General features: G+C 39.6%; 1 protein-coding gene across 10 annotated transcripts in view; it reads left to right on the top strand.

Annotated features, from left to right (window-relative positions):
- SYNE1 (spectrin repeat containing nuclear envelope protein 1) overlaps positions 1–27,519 on the top strand; it is a 498,327-nt gene that overhangs the window by 370,527 nt on the left and 100,281 nt on the right. For all 10 annotated transcript variants that reach the window (XM_075064060.1, XM_075064059.1, XM_075064058.1 and 7 more), the window contains 13 exons: positions 1,831–2,040; positions 3,944–4,045; positions 6,047–6,166; positions 8,650–8,850; positions 9,710–9,883; positions 10,396–10,527; positions 12,072–12,268; positions 13,259–13,391; positions 13,901–14,083; positions 16,015–16,164; positions 21,060–21,236; positions 22,268–22,423; positions 25,965–26,120. In XM_075064060.1, the coding sequence (XP_074920161.1) occupies positions 1,831–2,040; positions 3,944–4,045; positions 6,047–6,166; positions 8,650–8,850; positions 9,710–9,883; positions 10,396–10,527; positions 12,072–12,268; positions 13,259–13,391; positions 13,901–14,083; positions 16,015–16,164; positions 21,060–21,236; positions 22,268–22,423; positions 25,965–26,120 (2,091 nt within the window). The remainder of the gene's footprint in view (positions 1–1,830; positions 2,041–3,943; positions 4,046–6,046; positions 6,167–8,649; positions 8,851–9,709; positions 9,884–10,395; positions 10,528–12,071; positions 12,269–13,258; positions 13,392–13,900; positions 14,084–16,014; positions 16,165–21,059; positions 21,237–22,267; positions 22,424–25,964; positions 26,121–27,519) is intronic.

Here is a 27,519-nt window from a genome sequence, read left to right as displayed (position 1 = left end):
AGGGAAGCAGTATACTTGATATATCTGAACTTTAGTAAGACTTTTGACACAGTCCCACATGACTGTCTCATAAGCAAACTAGGGTAATGTGGTCTAGATGAAATTACTATACAGTGAGTGCATAGTTGGTTGAAAGAATAAAATCAAAGCGTAGTTATTAATGTTTTCCCCTCACACCAGAAAGACATTTCAAGTGTGGTCCTGTATGGGGTCAGTCCTGAGTCCAGTACTATACAATATTTTCATTAACTTGGAAGGAGGAGTGGAGAGTCAAATTATAAAATTTCCAGATCACATCAAGGTGGGAGGGGTCGCAAGCTCTCTGGAGGACAGGACTACAATTCAAAATGATCTTGATGAATTGGAGAACTGGTCTGTAATCAATAAGATGAAATTCAATAAAGAGAAATGTAGGATACTACACTTCAGAGGAAGAACCAAGTGCACAGATTAAAAATTGGGAATAACTGGGCGATAAAACTGCTGAAAAGGATCTGGGGTTATAGGGATCTCAGACTGAATATAAGTGGACAGCATGATGCAGTTGTGAAAAAAGCAAATGCCATTCTGGAATGTATTAATGGGAATGTTGTATGTAAAACACTGGAGGTAATTGTTCCATTCTACTTGGACCTGATGAGGCCTCGGCTAGAGTACTGTCTCCGTTTTGAGCACCACACTTCAAGAAAGATCTGGTCAAATTGGAGAGAGAGTCAAGAGAAAAGCAATAAACATGATAAAAGATTTAGAAAACAACCCAAGAGGAAAGGTTAAAAAGATGGGGCATGTTTAGTTTAGAAAAAAGAGAAGGCTGAGTAGAGAGAGAACTCTTCAAATATATAAAAAATTGTTATAAAAAGGGCAGTGATCAATTGTTCTCCACATCCACGGAGGCTAGAAGAAGTAATGGGCTTAATTTGCTGCAAAAGAGATTTAGGTTAGATATTAAGAAAACTTTCAAGCTATAAGGGTAGTTTAAGCTCTGGAATAGGCTTCCAAGGGAAGTTGTGGGATCCCCATCACTGGAGGTTTTTAAGATTGGACAAACACTTGTCAGGGATGGTCTAGGTTTACTTGGTCCCACCTCAGCGTTGAGGGATGGACTTTATGACCTCTTGTGAGGTCCCCTCCAACCCTACATTTCTGTGATTCTATGAACAGCACACTTGCATACAGTGGGCCAAAATATGCTTTCAGCTACATTACATTAAGTGTAAAGTGACTCTACTGATTTCAGAAAGCAGCATCTGACCCAATATTTGTCTAGTCGGAAGAGAAATAAGATCTCACACTTTTAGAGGCCCTTGTGCCTACTCTCTTTGACTAGAGTAAACTGACAAGCTTATGTAGAAAGATGATAAAACATCAATTTCAAAAACCAGGCCATGGCATTGGAGGGAGAGGCCTGAGCAGTAAACAAGCCACACTGAGAGACTGCGCACTCCTGCAAGATGGTACATGTCCATATTAGTACGTAGAAATTGGAATGAAGTAGAGCAAGGGCGGATTTAGCCATTGGTTGTATGCACAATGCAAATTCACAAGGACCAGACCCTGCTTGAATGGAAGAGAAGGCAGCCTCATTCTGCAGTAACTGGACACAGGACAGCTGTTGTTTAGGCTAATGGTTCCGTTCCACAGCCCTTTTATGTTTCAGAGCTTTTTTCTCAGAGCAATGGGCTTTTACTGTTACTGAAAAGATTTCCTGGGCTTTTTAGCATGGTTTTAAAGTCTATTGTGAATGAAGGGGTGGTAGTTACAGCAATACGGTAGGTTTACTTATTTGTGTCTAATTCCAAAAATTGTTCTGTTCTTCTATAAAAACTCCAGTCTCTTGCCAAAGATATCAAAGAGATGTCAGAAGAAATGGATAAGAACAAGAATTTGTTTTCTCAAACATTTCCTGAGAACAGTGATAACAGGGATGTAATAGAGGACACTTTGGACTGTCTACTGGGGAGGCTGACCATGCTGGAGTCAATAGTAAACCAGAGATGCCATCAAATGAAAGAGAGACTTCATCAAATACTCACTTTCCAGGTAGGTTGCCTATTCCCAAGGAATTCTCTAGACTTTCCCCCATGTCACTTTATCTGTTGAAAGTTTTGGGGGATTATTAGGGAATAGAATGAATGGGTAAAATTTCCACATGACAAGTGGAGTTTTAAGACAGGGTTTTCAGTAGTGACTAGAGATGTTAAGTGCCTCAATTTTTTGGTATATGACTGGTAACACCTTAAATAAACCTGACTTTCAGAAAGTGTGAAGTACTCACACTGTGATGTCTGTCTCAAATTGAGTATCCAAAAATGGAAACACTGAAAATCACTAGTCCCTTTTAAAAATTTGGGCCAAAGTTTCAACTCACATTATTTTTAGCAGAATAGTTGTATGTATAGTTCCCTGTGTGCTACAGTGAATGTTCATCTAATAATACATAGCACATATTTGGTATTACAATAAACAGTCTTTGACTACTATTCTTAAGGGGGGAAAGTAACTATCGCTTTCATATTTCTAAGGTACAAACAGCATAGTGCTTTGTTGGTAAGGTGGGATACAGTGCAAAATATATAATAAATATTAGCCTTGTTTTGATATCTGCCTTCTCAACTTCGTTTACACCATCCCATTGTCCTTTGACCGCTCCTACCTCAAGCGTCCTACAGTGTGAAAAACTCTGTGTATATACTACCCTAACGCTTTATTCGCCTAGAACTTTTTCAGGCGTCAGGGGGTTACTGCCATCTTCTCCCCTTTTCCTGCCACATAAAGCCTACACTGCCAGTCACTTTAGTAAGTTTCTTACAGGAATTAGAACTTCCAGCAACTGTTGTAAAATTGGTGTATCCCATGCCTTCTGTCTCTGTTTAGATCAGGATCACAAACTGAATGAGTATTTTGAAAGGATTTTCATAACATTCAAGAGTGAAGCAAGTACAGTATCTATTTTAGTCACATATGTCTTTGTTGTCGCATCTTGAATGAATATCTTTATTCTTCATATATCTGGAACTTCCCTCAACACACAGCCTGTCACGTTTCTTAGTTTTAATCTCCAAAACCCCCGTAGAGATGGCTTGCTCTGGCACAAATGAAACAAACACTAGCAACAAGTGTTAGGCGTAAAATGCCTAACTGGTAGAGAAAAGAGATCAGAAGTGTATATTGTTGCAATACCATAGGTGCTGTTGCATAAGAAGTCATCATATAAAAATAAATCACCATTATTTTCTGCCTTTGCTGGGTGTCTGAAAATGTAGTGATGTTGCTGATGCTTTCTAGTATTGTGAGCATAGCTGTGATAAATATGTGAACAGAGAAGAAAGCACTAAGAATTTATTTAAGGGTAGTTCTGAAAAACAACAAACGGATTAAAATGTAGTCCTGCTCTGACAAATGACTGAAAGCGGCAATATTGAATCCATGTTTGTTGTGTTTCATTGACTTCCATGTTAGATTTGCTCAGTTTATAGGCAAAAAGATTTTTTTCGTAGAAGCTTGATAGCTAAAATGAGCAATTTAGAAGCATTTGAGCTGTCATTTATTAATTTTTGTTAAATAAGGCATTCTTAGGGAAAGTATGAATTCATTTTGTCGAATTAGAATGGAAAGAGTCCACATAGGTGGGGTTTTTTTTCCCTCTGAATGTTACACTTGCCTAATTGTTGTTGTTTCACCTTTTTTTTGAAGTTGTCAACAGTCTCACATGTGATTTTAAAGCACTTTGTACATCTAATTGAATACACAATAGATTGTATGCATTTGTGTTCATAATTTCCATTCTGAATACATACAAGTAACAATGTTCTGAAAGTTTAGTCCATTGTGTCAACAAATGATATACTCTTGTCTGGGAAGAGACTAATGTTTAATTGCTGTGAGTTATGATTGGCTATCATTTTTTTCTTTTAAAATTTCACTTGAACTTTGTCTCTTACAGAATGATCTAAAGCTACTGTTTACATCATTGGCTGATCACAAATACATAGTTCTGCAGAAACTAGCAGAGGCAGCTGAGCGACCTGAAATGGAACAAATGAAGGTACTATCAAATATCTGTTATGAGCAAGAAGAGCAGTGTGAGTATGGTGAATACAGAGAGATTTTCTGTTTGAGATTGAAATAATCTCTGTAGGACAAGAACCAGGTGTGTGGAGGAGGATGTTTATGGTATGTACATTGTATATGAAAATAAAATGTGTGCATGTCCAAGAATGTACTTCTGCAAAATATTAAAAACTTCTAAAATAGAAGGGGCATGGAATACATGCACAGAAAACCGAGGCAGCTAAGGAGATTCATATAGACGCACAGAGACCATCCAAAAGTATGGTCATTTCAGTACAGACAAATTAGAAGGATAAGTCCTTGACCTAGATTTCTTCAGTATGTTTTGTCTTGCTGGTCACTGATTACAAATAAGTGGCATGTTTTGGTGCTCTGAGGTGCTCATATCCTGACCTCCACATTCTGTGTTTTTTCAGACTGAGGAAAATATGCTTTAGCAGGAAATGTGCACGGGATAATTAATCTCAACCTAGATATCTTTTGTCCCATGTTTTTGTTATTTCCTCTTATTGAAAACACACTTCGGTAAATGTAGTGTGCATCAAAGGCCACTTTCTGGCTTTTTTGTGATAGAAAATAGGTGGGAGCAGAGATGTAGAAGCAAAGTGATTTGCTCAGGTACTACTGTGATGAGTACCTATATGAGAAACTAAATAAGTAAACTGATTCTGGCAGTCACTCTGCCTGTGTTGGAGAAACCTAAACATAATGGTTCGAAGTTCCCCAAAGAGCAGCTTTTAAAAAACTCATTGGATTCTTGCTCCAGCATCTGTTGCTTGATGCCACTAGGTGGGTGGGGGTTAGACATGAGGCATCACACACCTTTACAGTGCAGGGTGTGTTTAGGTCTATATTCTGACAGGCTCATCCATGATGTGCTGTGTTGTTCCCGGAACCCCTTCCTCCCTAGCTTACCTACCCAAAAAAAGCAGTCAGAATTTAGTTCCCAATATATAGAACACAAGGAGGGGAGCAAGTAGGCAAGGAAACAGACTGAAATAGTATGTTATCTCAGTGGATGAACCATAGATCCTTCAATCTCAGTGTCATGGATTCAAGCTATGCACTGGGTAAGTACAGTTTTAGGGCCCAATTCTGAAGTCAATAGAACTGCTCACATCCATAAGTATTTTCAGGGTTAGGTCTTAAAACTACACTTGCTCAAAGTTTCTAGAGGTCAAAGACTATGCATGTGAAATCTCAATCACTTGTATAAATGCTTTCAGGAGAGGAGCCTTAAAAAAGAGGGCTGGCTTTGTGGTTAAGTTATTATACTGGGTCTCAGGAGATCAGCATACTATTCCTGGCTCTGCCACAAGCTTTCTGTATGATCTTCAGCAGACACCTCAGGTGAGATTTCAAAAGGCATTGGCCTCACTGCTTCCACTGAAGTCATTGGTAAAATTTTAATTGACTTCAGTGAGCGATGGTAGGCCATCACTGACAGTCTTGTAAATCCAACCCTTAGTCACTCAGTTTCCCATCTACAAAACAGGGTTAATTATACATTCTTACCTGACAGCAATATTGGGACTCATAATGAAGATAATTGCAAAGCACTTATGTTCTTCAATGGTGCAACATCAGGGTCATTGCAAAGCTAAATTAATTGTTTTGTAAGATTGCTAATATAAACATTATATATTATTAATCAGTAATAGAGAACTAGAATAAGATTTTGTTTTAAACAATTCAAATATAACATTCAATGTATGTGATATAAAAGTGCCATGCTACAATAAACCTTTAATCAAAAATTATCTTGAATGTTTCTGCTTCCTGTGCTGCATTTCTTCAGGTTGTTCAGTTTCCAGGGTTCTCAGTGAAACACCACGAATACAAAATTCACAAGTGAAAAAATGAGGATAGACCAGTACTTCGTATCTAAAACAGTTCAAGTAGATGGTAATCATGTAGTGCAGGTAAAAGATTGTTCTGAGACCTTCTAGCTAAATATTGCAATTCCCTGATACAGGCTATACTACAGGCAGAAGATGGTCTGAAGGAATTGGATGCTGGAATCAGCAAATTAAAGAAACATGGGGACAAGCTACAGATTGACCAGCCTTCCATGCAAGAGCTATCTAAGCTCCAGGTATAGTTCCCTTCCAAAGAAAGGTACATTATAAGAACTACCTACTGATATTGAGGATATTTGTAAACTGCCCTTTATTGTACGTGGAGCAATTTACAAAAATATGTCTCATAGCACTTCACTGTGTATGAAAGAGATTTATAATTTTCTCCATAACATCCTCCTTTTTCTTGTATTTAACACGTTTGTAGCATCGCTGACCTCAATCCTGCAAATCCCTATCCCATGCTTAACTTCCAGTTTGTGTGCAGTCCCATTGGCTGCAAAGTTACGCGTGTGCACGTTTGGTGTATATTGGCCTCTGTCCTTTCCGGAGCTCTGTGACCTCTATTATGTTCCATCTGAATTGAATTATTTTAAAGGGGGAAGGGATAGCTCAGTGGTTTGGGCATTGGCCTGCTAAACCCAGGGTTGTGAGTTCAATCCTTGTGGGGGCCACTTAAGGATCTGGGGCAAAATCAGTAGTTGGTCCTGCTAGTGAAGGCAGGGGGCTAGACTCAATGACCTTTCAGGGTCCCTTCCAGCTCTGTGCAATAGGTATATCTTCATATATATATTTGATATTCCTCTGTTTTCTGTAACCTGTGTGTATCTCTACTGTTTCTACAGTCTTGTCAACTAAAACTTGATGAATTAATGCAGCTTGCAGGACTATATATTAAGTATTCTTCAAAATAGCTATGCAGGGGTAGCACATTCTAGAACTCGATTAGCTCTTCACTTGCAGGAGCTTTTTGGGTGGGGAGGTGAGGACAAAGACCTAGGAACCAGCAGGACTAACTCAGTGAAGGTGCTTGGGAACAGTGACAAGGTAATATATCTGTCCCAAGGTAGATAAATCTGACACACAGAAAGAAGCTAAACTTTAGAGGAGACCTGGAGATTTAATAGCTCAACAAAACAACCATATAGTCACAAAACAAAAGATAGACTTTAATTGCTCATGTCCATGTTCACTGAGATCTATTTAGAGCCTGCAGTTCCTTAGCCTTCAGGAAGGTGAGAAATCAGTCTTTCCTCCAGTCATCCTGCCTGATTACCTATGAACTACCTACTTTGACTTTTCTCTTTTATAGGAGCCTCTCCCAGCATGCATCTGTGCTAGCTCTCCCTTTAGCTCTGGGAGAGACAACCATCTGCAGCCTTAGATAGTCATTTTGCCTCTCAGCACTTCAGACTGCAACTCTTTCTTTTCTAGCTCCCCTTATCGTTGTGGAGTAGAAAAGGGTCATTTTAAATTGCTGGACACCAATTTTATTTTTAAATATACTGCAAAATAATTAGCCCAGAGAAACAATAAGCCAGCTTTTATTAGTTGTTTCTCTTATTGCCAGTTCATGGAAGTTTTCCTTGGGTTGCTTTCTTACTGAGTCATCTCTCTTGTTCTTAGCTGTCTGTGGTAGTTACATCTAAAGATGGACAGGATGAGCTGTGGAGTGGTTGCTTTTTGTGGCCCTAGGAAGACAGGGTATAGCCATAGTGCACACACATCTTCTCCGCCAGGTAGCTTTTAGTTACAGCCCTTATGCCAGTTCTGCATTTGCCAGGAAGGCGCTCTACGTAGGGAAAATTTTAGGGTCTTTTTCTGCTGATTGTAAGGGCTTGTCTTCATATACAGCAGTGCACTGCTGTAGCGCTTCAGCGAAGACATGCCTTTTCCTGTCAGCATAGATAATCCCATGTCCCTGAGAGGCGGTAGCTATGGCAACGGGAGAAACTCTCCCATCGACCTAGTGCTGTCCACATCGGGGGTTCAGTTGGTATGACTATTCCTCAGGGAGTGTGGATTTTTCACACCCCAAGTGACATAGCTATCCTGATTATAATTTTGTAGTGTAGACCAGGCCTAAAGCCCCTTTACACTGCTAGATCAGTGTAAATGGGTCTTGGTATAACTGAGACTGAAGCCTAAGGTGTCTGAGTGTGTCCTTTCACCAGTTGCTCTGCTACTTAAGGAAGGCCACTTCAGTTAACTTCATTCTTAAACACAGGGTCTCAAGCGTGGTGCAGTTCTCACCTGTTTTTCTCTTTAAACACTGAACTGTTAATTTGCCAGTGAGTTAAGTGTGTCTTCAATGTCTGTTTACACCTCTGCAGGTTCCCAACTCAGATACTTAGGCCAGGACTACACTCCAGACCTATATCAATATAACTGTGTCACTCAAGGGTGTGAAAAATTCACACTCCCTGACCAACATGGTTACACTGGCCATCCCTGCACCCCCCTGTGTAGATAGCGCTATATCAGTAGCAGAGCTTCTCCTGCCAACATAACTAGTGCCTCTCGGAGAGATGGATTAACTCTCCCATAGGCATAGTAACATCTTCACTGAAGCACTACAGCGGCACAGTGAAGACCAGCTCTAATTATGGTAACATTGTTTGAATATAGTGAGCACATTTTCAGTGTTGGCTTATAAGTAATGTGTTCAGTAAAAGTATGCATGAAATGAGGAATGCTGTTGATGCTTGACTCTCCCAAGGACATGTATGATGAACTGATGATGATCATTGGATCCAGACGCAGTGGGCTGAACCAAAATCTGGCCCTCAAGGGTCAGTATGAACGAGCTTTGCAGGACCTTGCTGACCTAACAGAAACTGGGCAGGAAAAGATGGCAGGTGACCAGAAAATTATTGTTGCTTCCAAGGAGGAAGTCCAAATGCTGCTAGACAAACACAAGGTAAAAACAACATATGCATTTTAAAAAAACTATTTATTTGAAGGCTAAGTAAAACTCTTGTCTTGCACTCCACTAACTTCTGACCATTCTGTAGCCAGCCTTCACACTTGGAGAGGCATCAGGGATTTTGATGGTGATTTACTGCTGGTTTAGGATACATGCAGTATTTTTTAACTAAATGGTGTTGAGTGCACCATCAGTGACTAGCTTGGATTTTTTGGCAAGTACTCTTGCAGTAAGTAAATTCCATATATTATGGTAGTCACTTTCTCGCTCATCCTAGTTTATTCTGACTTTGAATAACAAGTCTGATGCTTTTATGCTGCCTAGCAAAGGTGAAGAACTTGGAAATCTTTCTGGAATGCATCATTGTACTCAGTATTCTCTTATTGCTTGAAAGCAACCTATTGAATATGTTAAAGCTATTGTCAGGAATACACTGCAAACTTTAGAAAGAGAAAAGTTGCTTGATTTATACACCAGTTAATGCTATTTTCTTTAGATAAGGTTTTGGTTTGCTACTAGCTTCCACAGAGGAAAATGTGGCTGCTTTGTACACCAAAACTTCTTAAGTTATTAGACACAAAGTCTTCTCTGATATACATCATTGAAACCAGCTATGTTGCACAGGGTGTAAGGGCAAATTGTGTTGTTTAAAGATTAACTCTTTTTCTCCAGTGTTAATGAGATTTTGTGTGGCAGTTGGTGGGGAGTGAAGGTTAGCTCATTGTATGTCTCCAGGTACTTATATGGCCTCCATCACAATAACGTCGGAGCACTTTTTGAGTTTGGCAGTTTTTTTATGGTGACTTGAGTCTAACTAGTACACTCTGATCTTTGTTTTCTGGAATCCTTTCAGGAATATTTCCAGGGTCTGGAATCTCACATGATCCTGACAGAAACGCTGTTTAGGAAGATAAGCAGTTTTGCCCTCCTGAGGGAAACCCAGTCACATACGAAACAGACGGCACAAGCCTCCACTGTGTTAAAACAAGCTCATAAGCGGGGTGTTGAGCTGGAATACATTCTAGAGGTGAGGGGTTTCTCTGTTTTCTCCTTCCTCTGTAATGATACACTATTAAGGGTGCATCCCACCTGTCCCTGAAAAGGGAGGGCAGTGTTGGTGAACCTTGGTCCCTCTTGTCATATTCTCCTATGTCCAGAATGGAGAATTATGTACGATTTTTGATGCTCATATATTGTGAAGCAATGAGAGCATCAGGTTCAGCAGCCAAACCGTAATGTTAGTAGTATAGCATTTTCAAAGTTAAATGGACTTGACCCGTCACGGAGGAGAAAATGTCATCTTCCAAGCAGAAGCCAAGTCTGTGATTTGGATCACATGATTAAAGGCTGATCCTGAGTGTCTATGACAGAGGTAACATTATATTATATATATACTGTGCATTTCCTTTAGAGCTGGGAAAATGCATTTGGAGAAATTTACATAAAGGATGTAGATAATATTTTTAAATTTAGTTGGAAATAAAAACCTAGAAGTCAAAGCAAGTATTTGCCATACGTATGTACAAATTATTCTTGTAGACCTGGACACACCTGGACGAGGACTATCAGGAACTGACCAGACAGCTGGAGGCTGTTGAAAGTAGCATCCCTAGTGTTGGTTTGGTTGAGGAGACAGAGGAAAGGCTTACAGATCGGATCACGCTTTATCAGGTCAGTGGCAGCATGGGATTTTCAAACATGATGTACTTTTTGATCATTCATTATAAATCTCTTAAGCACAGTAAAAGCTAGTAGTTTACATCTGGGATTTCTACTAAATCCTGCATTCTTGGTCTCATTTTATGGAAAGGCCTTCTGCTTTATTCTCTCTGTCTTGACGGATGTGCCTATCTTTGTTTTTCCTGATTATCTTCTAACTGGCAAGATTGTCCAACCCAGAGGAAGACCCAGTCGCAACTAGGTTTCTGATGCTGTCACTGTTGAGTTCTAGTGGATATTTTGGATTATTCTTTCTCAACAATGTTACTGTTCACCAGCTGGAACATTAGATGCTTCCTTGTAGCTTGAAAGCCTTGGAGCCGTCTTGATGCTCTTCCACAGTAGTGATTTTCATATTCTGATCTTTCCCTCTGCATTTTGTGCTCAAGAGATTTTTTTCCCCGTACTATATGATTATTCTGATGTTGTGTTTTACTTCTTAACCCTTAGAACACTGCCATATGCTCTGGACTACCTTGGGGAATGCATGTATATGTGTCTCAAAAGTCTCCACAGCCTGAATAATGAAACCACATTTTCTTAATGGCTCTGAAAAATGCAAATTATGCTACCTGTCAGGGTCAAAAGAAAACCCGCCCCCATCTTTAATCAAAAAATTCAAGTATCAGAGGGGTAGCCGTGTTAGTCTGGATCTGTAAAAGCAGCAAAGAATCCTGTGGCACCTTATAGACTAACAGACGTTTTGGAGCATGAGCTTTCGTGGGTGAATACCCACTTCGTCAGAAGTATGCATACATGCATCTGACGAAGTGGGTATTCACCCACGAAAGCTCATGCTCCAAAACGTCTGTTAGTCTATAAGGTGCCACAAAAAATTCAGTTTAACTTCCCATTCTGCACAATTTAAGACTCTCACATGCCTGTGCTCTTTTCCTTTCACCCACTTAACTGTCCATCCTAAATTGTACTGTACTTTGCATATGACCCAGATGTTCCTCCCCCCCACCCCTACAGTTTATGGCCTGGACAGGTTGAGTGAACTTTTATTTTGTGCACCTGCACAGCTGAAAGTCACAGTGATGATGGAAGGAGGAGACACATAGAAGACCTAGTGGCGGAGGAGAATCACTACAGGAGATACGAAGCTTGGCAGTTGGTGTCTGAGGGTCCAATCCTGCAAGCACTTTCAACTTCCATTGAAGTCAAGGATGCTAGCAGTCAGAGGATTGGGCTCTGAGTTTGATTCTGCTTTCCTCTCAGTAGTAATGCTGGCTTCTGCAGGCTTTCAGGCATGCAAACACAACACACACCATGTTGCAAGTGTCATTTTCAGCAGAGCAACTTTGTGTCATGGTAAATGATGAACAGGAGGTCCAGCCGGTGTTCCTTGCCTGGTCTTTTTGAGCTATAGAATTTGAATTAAAAGAGTCCTTGAAACAGAGAGGGAGTTTGATATACCAAACAAAACAGCAAAAGGAAAATGGGGCACTGAGAAGCTACTGATCAACTGTCTTTCCTGTCCTCTGTCATTACAGCGCCTGAAATCTAGCCTGACTGAATACCAGCCCAAGCTTTACCAGGTGTTGGATGATGGGAAAAGACTACTTTTTTCTATCAGCTGTTCAGCTCTAGAAAGTCAACTGAACCAGTTAGGAGAGCACTGGTTAAACAACACCAGCAAAGTGACCAAGGAACTGCACAGACTGGAGACTATACTAAAGCACTGGACAAGGTAGTGCTAATGAAACTGAGGGATTAAGTATCTGATCCTGTGCCGTTAAAATCAAGGAGAGTTATGTTTTCAAAAACTCGTAGAGTTTATTTTTTAAAAATCCCAGGAAATTAATATTAAAGTTGCACTTCCCAAACTACCTTACCTCTGCCCCCGTAGAGTGCCAGCTGACTCTCTTCTTTGCATAAAAACTCTCAAAAATGTGTACCATAAAACAATTGTACTATAATTTAATACATACCAATACATGTTTCTGATACTAAATGGTCTGATTTGTCACTATACTAATCTTTGCTTTTTCTGAGAGCTTTAACTCCATGATCTGTATGTACAGTGTTGTATATGGAGGCACTCAAGTTCTGTGTCTAATGACCTTGGGTTAATTGGCTGGTTAATCATATTTCTCATCACAGACCACTATATCTCTTGGCATAATTGGCAATCTCTTAGAGAGACCATGATGGAAATATAGGACCCTGCTATTAAAATGTTGATCATCTAACGGAGATATTTTGTGCCATTCACATTTGGTAGAATCAGCCCAGTGAAGAGTAGGGAAAGCTTCCCTCAGTATGTAGTTTGTCAAGCCAGGAAAATATTAATAACTTTTGTAATTTTACTTCTATTCACTAATTATTGATCCTGGCTACCAGATCTCTGCAAGGGGAATCTGACAAAATAGGTTTCATCTGTCATCTTGCTTCTGGATGGAGGATGGGGATTGCTAGAAAGTGAGGAAAAGTACATTTCTGTAGCTGGCTATAACAGTTCTAATTTTAAGACATCACAGTTAACCAAAACAAATTTGAGCTGGTCCCCAGTTCTCTCTTACCAACTTTCAAGACCGTATGATGTTTTTGTGGATTTTAGGAGAGGAAGGTGATGGTCTTTGTAAAATCAGGCTTCCAGTATAGAACCTCATTTGTTGAGAGACTACACTAGAGACTAGGGTTGGCAATTACTGTGTTTTTATCATTAATATCTCCACAGATATCAGAATGAATCAGTTGAGCTGATTCATTGGTTACAGTCGGCAATGGACCGGCTGGAGTTCTGGACTCAGCAGTCAGTGACAGTCCCTCAAGAACTTGAAATGGTGCGAGATCATCTGAATGCTTTTTTGGTAAGTCACTTTAGGAATCTTAGGCACCTTTTCATCTCTTATTGCAAATAAATGGTCCCACTCTCATAAGATTTATGCATATGTCATCAGCAAAATGTTGCACGTGAAAAAATGTTCTCCTTGTCTGTGTGTGTGTAGACCGGCTGTACGATACAATGCTTGCTTTTTAAACCCCCACCTCAAATGTCTGAATGTTAAACAGCACTGTTAAATACAGAATGTCTGAGCAAAGTCACTAGAAAATGCCCTTCGTACTTTGTAACACCTATTGTATGTAGTGATTGTAGGCTTTGATGGTTTTTGTTCTTGTACAAAGATTTTGTACTTTTAATTAAAGCACAAAAAAAGAAATTTTAAAACATTTATATTTTCACCTAGACTAAAATGTAAGAGGCTACCAAATCCAATACATATTTTAAAAGATGTTTCTTTTTGAGTAGAGGAATAAAGTTAGTTTTAGTTGGTTAATATCACATATTTATCTCCATGAAATTATAATCCTTTTACAGGAGTTTTCAAAAGAGGTTGATGCCAAATCATCCCAGAAATCTTCTGTTTTAAGCACTGGGAACCAGCTCCTTCGGCTAAAGAAAGTGGATACAGTGGCACTGCGTGCAGGACTGTCTCAGATCGACAGCCAGTGGATAGAGTTACTTACACAAATTCCAGTAGTACAAGAAAAACTGCATCAGGTAAGGGAGAAGTTTACTGCTACAACAGCCTTTGATGTTCAGAGAAATACAGTCACTGAATTCAAAGCTTTTGCATTTGAAATATTTAAAGTGCAGTTGTGTGGCACAATGGATCAATAACACTGCCTTTCACTTAAGTTTCAAATTGTGACCAATTCAAATTAAAATGTATTCTCCTCATCATCTTTCTCATCACACACCGCCATATCTCTTGGCATAGTTGGCAGTCTCTTAAAGAGAGAGCACGATTCCCCTCCAACCTCCTACACTTGGGCTGGGATAGAAATCTTTACTAATATGCAGTGGCAGAGTTCTGTGGCAAAGCTTACACAGTGTGTGCCCCGCCCTGTGTCTGACTCTAGTCAGTGCTAGGAGTCCTTTGCTTTCACAAATGCTAAGTGCAGCTGTAAGTATTACATTTTATCTTACAAACCGAAGCAAAAAGCCTGAAGTGTTTTTAAACATACATACTTTTATATTTTATTAGAACTTTATTATATGCATTTGCAAGAAACGGGGGGAGTCATTTTTACATTCTGCAGTCTAGCCTTTTAGTAGCCTGTGGTTAGAAATGTCAGGTTAGGAGGGGTTTGTTTGTTAAGGGCTGTTGCTTATATGCCAAAATTGCGTGGGCAGAGTTCAACTCTGGGAAAGACAAAAACAAGTATAGAAAAAGCTGCTGCAGGCCTCATAGGGGGAAACTGCATGTTTGAAATAGGAAATTTTACTTTTCCTTTGTTAACTTCAGTACTATTGCACAGGGTATAATTGTTTCAGTGAAGAAGTTTTCTTCTATTATTTTCATTGGTAGGTAAGGTATTATGGCTTCAAGCAGGTATAATTTTCACTATATAATGAGGAATACTGCTAGACCTGGTAATAGTATACACGCTGGAAAAAAGGCAAAAATTTTAATTGCACTCACTGCATTAGATGGCGTGTCATACATGCAAGATAGTACCGTATTGTAGCCTTCTGAAACTTCTCCTAATGCAGGTTATATACTTTTCTTTTTCTTGAGAAACAGAGAAGCAATCTGATAGAGAGCTATAAGCTACCATCAGGGAAAAATAATTTTCGTGTCCTTTTAAAAGAAATGAAGAACTAAATTTAAATTAAAAATGCTGCATCAAAAGCTGAAAATAACTTTTTTTAAATAATCCAGTCTCCCAAATCCATTGAGAAATCAGCTGCCATAGCAGGAGGGCACAGAAGTAGGAAATCATTGCAGCGGACTTGCTCATCAGCCATTAACAAATAAGGAAGAGGGTATAGGATATTGTCCAGGGACCCATGTATATCTAGTACAATGTGTAATTAGTGTAGTTACAGCTGATAATTGACAGGTTATTAAAATTCAGTAGTGGAATCTTCATAGGCTCATTCAGATGTCTACCTAAAGTGACAGTGACAAATGGAAGTAAATCCAAAATTGCTTATGGTTTACGATCAGTGACAGTTTAAAAATATTACTTAAAATATGGTTCTTTGCTTATATAGACACACAATAATTAACATAAAGAACAGGAGTACTTGTGGCACCTTAGAGACTAACAAATTTATTTCAGCATGAGAAATTCTATGCATCCGAAGAAGTGAGCTGTAGCTCACGAAAGCTCATGCTGAAATAAATTTGTTAGTCTCTAAGGTGCCACAAGTACTCCTGTTCTTTTTGCGGATACAGACTAAACACGGCTGCTACTCTGAAACCAATAATTAACATGTATAATTATACATGTAATATAATATACTTCCAAAAAGAACTTATACTTTACAGTTTATAAACATCCAGAAAACCAGACCAAATGATCTGGTAAGTATACAGAATAATGAAGACAGAGAAAGATAGAGTATGCTGAATTAACAGAGCAAAGTGTTTTTATCCATTCTCTTGACAGTATGTCATTAATTGAAATCCTTTGCCTTTACAGCTTCAGATGGACAAGCTTCCTTCTCGTCATGCCATTACTGAACTCATGAGTTGGATTTCACTAATGGAAAATATCATTCAGGAGGATGAGGAGAATATAAAAAATGTAGTAGGACATAAAGCCATTCAGGATTATCTACAGAAGTACAAGGTAATTAAGTGAGAATGGTTGGCAAATACATGAGATTTATTTTATCAGATTCAGCATATGAACTAAAGTTCTGTATTCTGTAACTTCAGTACAAAGGCAAGGTGACATGAAAATAATTGAATTTTATTATGATTGAATTTTGTCCAAAGACCACAAAACATTCGGCAAATGTTGCATATTGATTTATGAATTCTTTACATAGAAAGATCACCTTCCTCTTAAATAGGAAGGTAACTGTTGTTTTCTAGCACCAAACAATTCTAGACAATGGTTTAGGCCAAATAGGAAAAATTCTTTATCCAAATGAAATTTGAAAGACAAATTTTTAGAATGTAAATTCTTAACTCGTTCCTTTCAAATTGGTAACATTCTTACTCTGATAAATACATCTGCGCATAAGCATTTTATTTTCAAAGTCAGATTTTTTTTTTCTTTAAAAGAGCATCAAAAAGAAGTAGTTCTTCTTCTGATCGCTGCAGACATGTATTCCCTCAGGTGTATTTGCACAAAGCATACCAGAGCTGGAGACTTTTTTTTTTCCCCCCCCACAATAGTACCCATTGGAGAGCGGCTATAGCTTTGGATATTCAAGCTGAACTCGTATAGGAAAATACTCGTGAATTATTGGTCATTCTCCGGGCAACAATTCCAGGAAGAGTAGCCGTCTTGATTAACAAATCTGTCTTGCAGCCAATGAAAGCCTTAGGACATACTCCAGTGTGTGTAACCCCAACAGCTAAATTAACAGACAAGAGATATGACATCCCATCTCAGGGATTTGAGTGTTTTTACTCTCACCCAGCACCAAACTCCCTAATTGTCATGGTCACTGACAATGAGAGTTGCGGGGGGAACTTTGTCGATTCCAAAGGAAAAAGAGCCTAAAAGACTGGACTTGTTAGAAAGAAAGATTTATTCCAATGCCTCGCTCCAGGTGCGAACCAATGAGCTCTATTAGCAAAATATGATTTTTTCAACTGGGAGGTAATGTCTAAATGCTCAGATAAATTGCCAGACTACTCAAAAGAGGAGTTCAGTTTCACAGCAGAGAGTTGGTTGGCTGCAAAGACCTCACTCCAGTCACAGATGCTCCCTCAAGGGTGATAGCTTCTGTAATTATAATAAAAAGGGCATCATAATTATATAAATCTGGTATAGCACCAGACACTGAACAATCTTTTGAGGACCTACTCTTTTGATGGGCAATCTTTGTTTTCAGGCAAGACTGACCAGGTGTTGACTCTTTTAAAGACTTGTGTGCTTCTCCCGCTCTCTATGAGTTTATAGTCCAGTTATCAAGAGATGCCAATATAAGCCTCCACAGCAATGTTCTCACCAGTACCATTCAGCCCTTCTGTTCTCGGAGGCAACAGACATCTTGAGGAGGAAACATAAGCCTCAGAAGAGAGAGTCATCTTTCTCCAGTTTTAACCAATCTTCTCCCCTTCAACAAGCTGTCAGGAAAACAATACAGCCACCTGTGATCTTCCCATGCCTCCCCTCTCCTGCTGCTTTTGGGGAAAAATTATCTCACTTCTTCAGTGCTTAGTAGGCAATAACCTCAGATAAGTAGGTCCTGAGTGCTGGGACTGGTGTATTCAATCCAGTGTCTTTCCATTCCTCCCCCACAACCTCCGTCTCTGTCTCTTTTGAGGGATCCATCTCATGAGTCTATATTCTTACAAAAAGTTCAGACTCTGCTTACTCTGAGGGCTATAGAGAAAGTTCCCTGGTGGTTAGAAATGATAGAATCTCAGGGTTGGAAGGGACCTCAGGAGATCATCTAGTGCAATCCCCTGCTCAAAGCAGGAAAATCCCTAGACAGATTTTTTTTTTTTTTTTTACCCCAGTTCCCTAAATGGCCCCCTCAAGGACTGAGTTTACAACCCTGGGTTTGGCAGACCAATGCTCAAACCACTGAGCTATTCCTCCCCCAAAGGTTTTGGGGTGGGGTTTCTACTCCTGCTGTTTCCTGATCCCCAAGTCCAAAGGACACCTGAGACCCATATTGGACCTTCTGGCTCTCAACAAGTTTATCAAGCAAGTCAGATTCTGCATGATTACCCAGCATCAATCGTTCCTTCCCTAGTCGGTAACAATTGGTTCACTGCCCTCGCTCTTCAAGACACACAATGTTGCCCAGTCCCAGGAAATTCCTTAGATTATGTGATGGAGGGGGCACCATTGTTGGTATACAGTACTTCTCTTTGGCATATCATCAGTGCCTCGTGTGTTCACCAAAGGCATGATGGTGCTCACAGCCCGCTTAAGAAAGAACAGAATCCATTTCTTCCCTCACCTGAATCATTCGCTGATTTGAGGGCCATCCCAGGACCAGATTAGTGGCCTTGTCAGGTTTACCATCAGTCTTTTTAGTCATCTGGAACTCACCCTGAACAGGGAAACATCAACACTTATTCCTACTCAAAACTCAAGTTCATTGAGACCCTGCATGACTCAACAATTTTAACTGCTTTTCATTTTCCAATAGAGATTTCAAATGATTTACAACGAATACATGTCCCTCAGGTCTCATCTATCCACCATGGCTTGAACTAGGCAACAAAATGACAGATGAAATTCAGTGTTGATAAATGCAAAGTAATGCACATTGGAAAACATAATCCCAACTATACATATAAATGATGGGGTTTACATTAGCTGTTACAACTCAAGAAAGAGATCTTGGAATCATTGTGGATAGTTCCCTGAAAACATCCACTCAATGTGAAGCAGCAGTCAAAAAAGTGAACAGAATGTTGGGAATCATTAAGAAAGGAATAGATAATAAGACAGAAAATATCATATTGCCTCTATATAAATCTGTAGTACGCCCACATCTTGAATACTGTGTGCATATCTGGTTGCCCCATCTCAAAAATATATATGGGAATTGGAAAAGGTTCAGAAAAGAGCAACAAAAATGATTAGCGGTATGGAACAGCTTCCTTATGAGGAGAGAGTAATAAGATTGGGACTTTTCATCTTGGAGAAGAGATGATCAAGGGATAGAATAGAGGATCTGTAAAATCGTGAGTGATGTGGAGAAAGTAAATAAGGAAGTGTTATTTACTCCTTCTCATAACACAAGAACTGGGGGTTACCAAATGAAATTAATAGGCAGCAGGTTAAAACAAACAAAAGAAGTATTACTTCACACAATAACCTGTGGAATTCTTTGCCAGAGGATGTTGTGAAGTCCAAGACTATAACAGGCTTCAAAAAAGAGCTAGATAGGTCCATAAGTGGCTATTAGCCAAGATAGGCAGAGATGCAAAACCATGAAGTGTCCGTAGCTTCTGTTTGCCAGAAGCTGGGAATGGACGACAGGGGATGTTTGTTCTCAGACCTTCACAGTCTCTCAGTCTCTTCACAGTCTGCCTCTCCTCCCAGACAGACTGTCGCAGCATCACAGTCAAATGCTACAAATGCAGCCTCCATGTCATGGCATGGCTTGTGAGTGGCTAGGCCAGTACAGGGCATGCGATTCAAGAGATTTTTCTCAAAAATAGGAAGCAATCAACAAGGTAAACTTACCTGATTAAGGAGAAAAAAATTCCCATCTGGTCTACTAATCGTGGAATACAGCCTTCAAAAGTGAGGGTCCAAGACATTGCAGAGTATCTTCTGCATTTGAGATCCTATTTCTATGAGCTCTGAGGGTACACCTTGTGGCTATCTCTGCTATTCACCCTCCTGTCCAAGGAGCCTTGCTATTCTCCAACCCCATGATTACTAAATTTCAAAGATGGACCTCAGCACACTGGTTGGAGACACTATTCGTGGTAATGAGAAAATCTTCTGCTAAGAAAGTCATCCGATGATGTGGCACATCTTTTCCCACCTATTTAAGGATGTGGTATTTCCCTGGGACCTCAACCTTAGCAGCTGTTTATGGGCTTTGAGCCCTTGACAATCTTCTCTTCGCCTCACTTAAGCCAAAAGATCACTTTCCCATAAGTATTATGTTGGCCAGGAGAGCATCTGAACTAGAAGCTTTGATGGCAGGCCCTCATTATACAGTATTTTTCAAAGACAAGGTAGCCCTGCAGCCCCAAGTTGTTAATAAAGTAGTGTCAGCTTTTCATTTAAATCAAACAATGCATCTCTTGGTTTTCCTCCTGAAACCACGTTCTGATCTACGTACCTTAGATGTCTGGAGGGCACTGGCCTTCTGTCAGGACAGGACCAAGCCTTTCAGTTTCCTCATCTTTTTGTCTCCAGTGCTGATTGCATGAAAAGTCAAACAGTGTCAGTGCAGATTATCTCTACATGGATTACCTCCTGCATTACAACAGCCTACAGGGTAGCCAGTACTCCTGTGCAAAGACTCTCTGCATTTCAACAAGGGTCCAGGCTACATCTGTCACCTTCCTGAAGATGTTTCTATACTGAACAATTGTAGGGCCTCCACCTGGACCTCAGTATGTGCGTTCATTCATTATGCCATCACCACTTCATCCAAATTTGATGTGAACTTTGCAAATATGTGTTGCAATCATTATTTAAATAGATTCAGTAGCCCCCCTCTTACGGTACTGCTTGTGAGTTGCCTCAGTAGAATACACATCTGCAACCTATGGAAGAAGAATCTCCAGTTCTGGTACTCCTGGCACAAATACACCTTAGTGAAATGCACATCTGCACCCATATCTTGAAGAACAACACTTACAGAACAGGTAATAATCAATAAACTTTCCAGAAGTTAGTACATACAGTTTGAAGGACTGATATTTTTATAGTCATTTTTTAGTAGTGTATTATCTGGATATTTTATCTCTTGGTTTATTGCTAGATCATAAACCAGAAATGCTATTTTCCATGCGAACTCTCCAGGAATAAGCATGAAAAGTGATGATGGATCCTCCTCCTTCTCCCCTCTCTTTTTTTGCCAGGGCTTTAAAATTGATGTAAATTGCAAACAGTTGACAGTAGACTTTGTGAACCAGTCCGTACTACAGATTAGCAGCCAGGACGTGGAAAGTAAACGCAGTGACAAGACTGATTTTGCAGAACAGCTTGGAGCAATGAACAGACGTTGGCAGATCCTCCAGAGCCTGATAACAGAAAAGGTAAGAAAAAGGCCAGCTGCTCTTAAAATAAATGTGCATTTAAAAATAGATGCAACTCATTCAGGAGTAGACATACTAAAAGTAATTTAGCATGTCTTGTGTAATATGAACACCACCTTTGGCAAAAGATCTAGCGTCAACATAATTGCTTCAGTGTTCTCAGAGATTTGTCATCTTCTTTCTGATAGTAGTTTTACATTTATCTTAATGCATTTCCTAATTATTTCAAATGCTCCTGCACACTTATGACCATGGTGTTCAGACTGAAACAAAGAGTGAATGAATGCTTTCTGCTTCTCCAATGTCTATTACAGTGCTCAGAAGATTGATGCTGTCTTAACCTGCCACTTGTGGCAGGTTGAGCTTAAAATTGGGCATCGGCAGACTTTTCTTGCTTATGAAGTCAAACAACTAGCAAATTCTGCCAATCTGTCAAAGAATACACATATAGTTATATTTTTGTTTGTTTTATAATAGAATAGCACTGAAGGGCCCAATAAAGATCAGGAATCCATTGTGCCAGGCACTCTACAAACATAAAATCGAAAAGTGAATAACCTATAATCTTATTTCAAAGTAAAATATAAATGTGCGTAATGAGTGGCAGTTCTCGTTAACCACAAATGCATAGAAGTAAATTACATTGAAATAATTTTGGCCTGGAATTCTTCTTCACTGTAAATGATGTTTCACTCCATCACCATTCACCTGAAGAGAGTTCAACTTCATGTAAACTTTTATGTGGAAATCTCCTTCCATCTTGTCACAAAATTGTTGTATCATGAGCTAGATCACTAGAGAAATTCCTCAGTGAAAGACTTCTTTGAGTTGTTTCTTTGCTGTTTAATCCTTAATAAATCGAGAATGAATAAAATAGAGTTTGACTGTATGCTCTGTTCTAAATTCTGAATGCAGGAATACACTGAATTCTGAGGAAAGCACATATCAGCATTCATCTGCATTGAATTATTTAATTTTCTTGACAGAGAAGCTGTTTCATTTAGGATAAATACATATGTATTTCTTTATAGATCCAGCTGTTGGAAAGCCTGCTGGAGTCCTGGACAGAATATGAAAACAATGTGCAGTGCTTGAAAACTTGGTTTGATACCCAAGAGAAGAGATTGAAGAAACAACAGAGAATTGGAGATCAGGCTTCAGTCCGGAATGCCATGAAAGACTGTCAGGTAACATTTTCTTGAAAACCCAGGGTGCTCTTTCCTGCATATAGAAACAGCACCTAACAAACATGGGGTGAAATCTTGGCTCCATTGAAATCAGTGATGAAACTTCCCTTGAGTTCAGTGAGGTAAAGATTTCACCACTAAAGTGCAACATGTAAAGGAGTAATAGTGTGCTGAACGTACCTAAATGCATACACTTATGTGAATACTAGCTTAATAATTTTAATAGCAATAATGAAGCAGGGCCATGCCCAGGTATGCTGAATTTCTATGAGTTAAAGGGATACATTCTGTTTTCTGGGCAGCCACTTTTCTGGATTTCACTGTTATGAACATTGCGCTTGACAGCTTAAAAAGTTTACTTTCCCTCCTTCTGATGCCTTCCCTTCCTTGGACATGCTGGGGAAAATATGCTTTAAAACGAATTTGGCCTATATACTCCTTCCCTATGGAAAATGCACAAAGAAACCAAAATAATTCAGATTTTCCAGACCACTAAGGCCATTTTTGTCACATAAGCAACTCAAAGGGCCTTAAATCAACTAGAGATAGCTGGTGGAAAACTCCACCTGTGTCAGAGAACTCTCTGCTGATGGACCACTGGTGAAGGTGGCGCTGCCTGAATCATCTGCCCCCCCCCCACCCTTGCCCCTCCTGTAAGAGGGAAGAGGAGGCGAGGCATGGCATGGATGGAACCCTCCACTGGCCTTAAGTCACTGACCCTGGGTAACCCTAACATGCTCCAGGGCCTGGTGGCCCTGAATCAGGGAACCACAATCAGCTCTCTGGTCCAGTAGGGACAGCATGATATTAGGAATTTTAAACGTGAAGGAATGTCTTGCTTCTTTTCAGATCAGGGAGAATAGAGTAGGAGCCTCTAGAGAAATCAGCTTGCATATGGACTTCCAAGCCAGATCATCAGTATGGTATCAGGAATCACATCTCTCCAGACTGATTTAATCTACTAGACAACAAACAGGAAATGGTGAAAAATTCAAAGCTCTAGGCCAACTCTATCCCCATGAGAGTGGAGAATCTGTAATGCTCAGTGTTATGGTCCTGTTAAGAAGAATAGGGGAATTTTCACCTATTGTTGCTGTTCATTTCTTTCTCCCCAAGCTTTCCATCAACATAGTATTATGACCCTGTATTAGTTAAGTCACAGGTAAATCGTGACAAAGAGTCCTGTGGCACCTTGTAGACTAACAGATGTATTGGAGCATGAGCTTTTGTGGGTGAATACCCACTTTGTCAGACGCAGGTAAATCATCATAATCAGAAGGGTTTGAAATTTTTTTTCATATGAAAACAGAGATCCTAGAAAGTACAATAAAATATTGCCAGGATCCATGAATTTAGTAACTCCATCTATGTTTCTGTGAATGCAGAGGGCTGATACGTTTGGCAGTGTCAGAAGTTACTATTTTAAAGTTCTTTCCTGTGAACTTCAAATTGAATCCAACTTGTGGCTTCGGTACAAATGACTTTATTATTTCAGTACAATAAAGCAAATAACCCATACAATGAAGCCACCATGCATAATTAGCACAACTTGACATAGTTGGCAGACTGCTTGGCAGAGGTCCAAAGCTTAATCCGATTTATTACACGTGGTTCCTTTGGGTTAGAGATGTCAGCAAATTCACAGCTGTGTAAATGGCAAGACTTTGATCATTAGAAAAACAAATTATTTAAAAAATAACTTCACTAGGGTGTCAAACATTGTCAGGTATTCAGTTAAACTAACACAAAAGCTACAGTTTATGTATTAACAGGTACTGAGACTGATCCAATATCACTTAAATAGTTAAGGGCAGTCTTTATTTTTTTCATCATAGAACAGAAACATAAATGACTCTTTAACTGAGTTATCAGATTGAAAGGATAGACATCTCAGTTTCCTCTGTAAATATTTCTGGCTCCCTGTGTATTTCTGGCGTTTGATGCTTTGCCAGTTTAAATCACATCCACTTTGTTCCAAAAAAAAAAAAAAAAAAATCACATACAGACTTAAATAATACATTTTAACATTAAAATCAATTAGATTGGTTAAAAATGTCAGATTTAATTGGCACTGCTAAAAAGTGAACAATTGGCTGTTTTGGTGTCAGATCTTATGAAAATGATGCAAGTATTATTCCAAACTCTTGTTCTGGAAATGGACAAAGGAGTCCAGGTTTTTATCTTCTGAAACCTCATTGATTCCAAACCGCAAACTTGGTTTGGAAACAATCATCAAAACTAAGGAGTGGTGAGAGTACAATAAATGTTCTGGTTTGGGTCCATCCCAATTTATATGCCATTGTCCATGAGAATGCAGGGGAAATACATAGAAATACTGAAATTCAGTAAAGAAAAATATGCCAAATTATTTGATTATCAACTAGTTTCTACATTTTAGTTGCTAAAACAGATGCCGAGAGCTCAGAAAATAAAGAGTGTAAGAGAAACAGAGGATTATAACAAAGTTAAAAATAATAGAAACATGGAACAGAGTACGTGAAATGGTAAGAAGAAACAATAGACTGAAATTCATCATACGTGTAAAACTTAGAATGTGTTTGTCTCTGTATGCTATGGATTGAGCCCCAAATTCTGCCCATGCACTCCTACTGATATTATGGCTTTTCAAGGGTGTAACTTGGGTAGGGTTTGGTCCTTAATACTCACTTGCTGCCTGATGAATATTAATGAGTATCTACAGTTTTTGTCTGATTCGTCTCTCAGAAAGGAGTAGCTTTGGGGGTGTAGAGGAGGTGGGGAGTACAGACTCAGATACCTCAGGATCAGAGTGCAACCCAGAGGGTAGACCTGCAGATCCCAGGTCATGACCTGGCAGCATGGATCCCTTTACACTACCTCTAAACAGGATAGGCATAGATCAGTAATTACTGCTCCACCAAGGTGTTAGGGATTTCCACTTAAAAGTGCACCAGTTAGCCAAGGGAGCATGCCATGGAGAGCATTTGCTTTCTGGGTTCTTCCACCCTCCATCCGAGTTTGTCACTCCACTCCAAAACTGCTGGAGCCTTGGAGAAGTTGAGAAGCGTGGGGTCTCTGCAGGCAGAACAGCTCATGGAGCAGAGCTGCTGTGCTCCATTTCTTAATAATGGATCCATGTTAGGATTACTAAATCCAGATGCCAATGACCAATTAAAAGGTATGTGAAATGAATGAACTAAGAAACAAGAAAATGCTTCTCTTTTGATAATTAATAGAGTAGTTTCCTGTAGATCCATGTATCTCCTAGCTATTATTTTAAATGATTTTGGACCTGCATATGAGAGCAAGATTCTGCATTGTAGTAATGTAAAAAGAATCACGCACGCTCAGCATTAACATTTTTTTTTCTTTAAAATAAATATGGGAAATAGAAAATATGCCATAGAAATTGTTGATGGATTTTTATTATTAAGGGAATAATAAGCATACCACTGTGCTCTTCCCATTCTTATCATTGCAGAAGTTGGGAGTTTGCAGAGAGTTTTTGTATCTGAAAGCATTATCGATATAAACGCAATACATGAATGCTTGTTTCTTTCAGGAGTTGGAAGAGTTGATAAAAGCAAAGGAAAAAGAAGTCGAGAAAATAGAACAGAGTGGCCTTTCCTTGGTCCGGAATAAGAAGGAAGAAGTCTCTACTGTTGTCATGAGTACCCTGCAAGAACTTAACCATTCCTGGGCCAATTTGGACCACATGGTGAGAGAACGTGGTTCTGTTAATCAGGAGCCAAACTGTGCCTGGTATTCCTGTGAGTGCAGATGGCTCTTACCAGAAAGCAACAGATGGATTTCTTCTGAGTTGGAGGGAGGGGAGTAGCTATTCCAGGAGACTGGGCAGTGAGTCTTTACCAACCTTCATGTGATTACACATGTAAAACGGGTATAAAAATTCCTATTTCACCGGGCTATTGAATTCTTATTTATTAAAGTTTTCACAGTGCTTTCAGATTTCACATGAAATGCACTGTATTCATTACAAGGACCACCTTTTAAAGTACACACATTACAAGTAAAGTGTATGCAGTACTGCCCCAAGCCTATAAATAAACCTACAGCCACAGGTTGAATTAGGGGGGAAATGGCAGGGGTGCTGGGGTTGTGACAGCACCCCCTGGCTTGAAATGGCTTCCATCACATACACGGCTTGCAGGTTGGTTCAATGGCTCTCAGCACCCCCACTCTACAAATTGTTCCAGCACTGCTGCTTCCAAGCTCCACCCACAAAAGTAATCTTCCCCTCATAGGAGTTTCCAAAATCAGATGCTGCTCCCATTAGATTGTGCAGAGGATCAAAATAAAAAGATGCTGCTCTTGGAGCTCCACTGGGCTCCTTTAATTTGACTCGCCCTGCATGGGGCATGACTCTGCTGTTGGTTCTGCTCTTTGGGCTGGTCTGCTGCTTGATTGGCGGGCAGGGGTGGCAGAACTTTCCAAACGCACCTCACTTTTGGCACCAAATGAGACACCATTTACAGTAACTTGTGCAGGTCGGTCTCTTTTCTTTAATGAAGAATAAAATCATTAAAATGTCAGCATCGTTATCTATCATCAGTTTCTGAGTTACTGCCTCACTAGGATTCAGGGGGCAGTTCACAACTCTCAGATATACTGTTCCAGGCTTTCTGCAGGCAATGCTGCAATGGTTACACTCAATTCGTGTGTCTGAGATTTTTTTTTCTCTCCCATAACTACTAGAAACTTGCCTTAAAAAAAAAAAAAAGAAAGCTGAGATTCTAGAGAACAAGGCAGGAGCTTCAGAGACGTTCTAGTACCTCACCCTGCTGTGTACTGGCCCATGAAAAAGCCTGATCAACAGCTGTGAAAAATAGTTTTTCTCATAGTCACTGTGTGTGCTATCAATAATGACAAACCATGTGGTTTAAGGGCTAAGTACTGAACATCAGACCCCCTTTAAGGTGCCATATGTTGTGCAGCCAAAATTGAGATACCCAAAGTCACTAATCACATCTGAAAATCTTGGCCAGAATTGTTATGTGACCAAGCACATTTCTTGTTAAGCATGACTGTAGAACAAATACCACTGAGCCTGGAGCTCTTGAATTAAAAAAAATGGTTAAGATCAAATGAAGGGAATT

The sequence above is a fragment of the Chelonoidis abingdonii genome, chromosome 3, assembly GCF_003597395.2.
Source record: "Chelonoidis abingdonii isolate Lonesome George chromosome 3, CheloAbing_2.0, whole genome shotgun sequence".
NCBI classification, from domain to species: Eukaryota; Metazoa; Chordata; order Testudines; family Testudinidae; genus Chelonoidis; species Chelonoidis abingdonii.
This window is presented reverse-complemented; position numbering and strand designations above follow the sequence as displayed.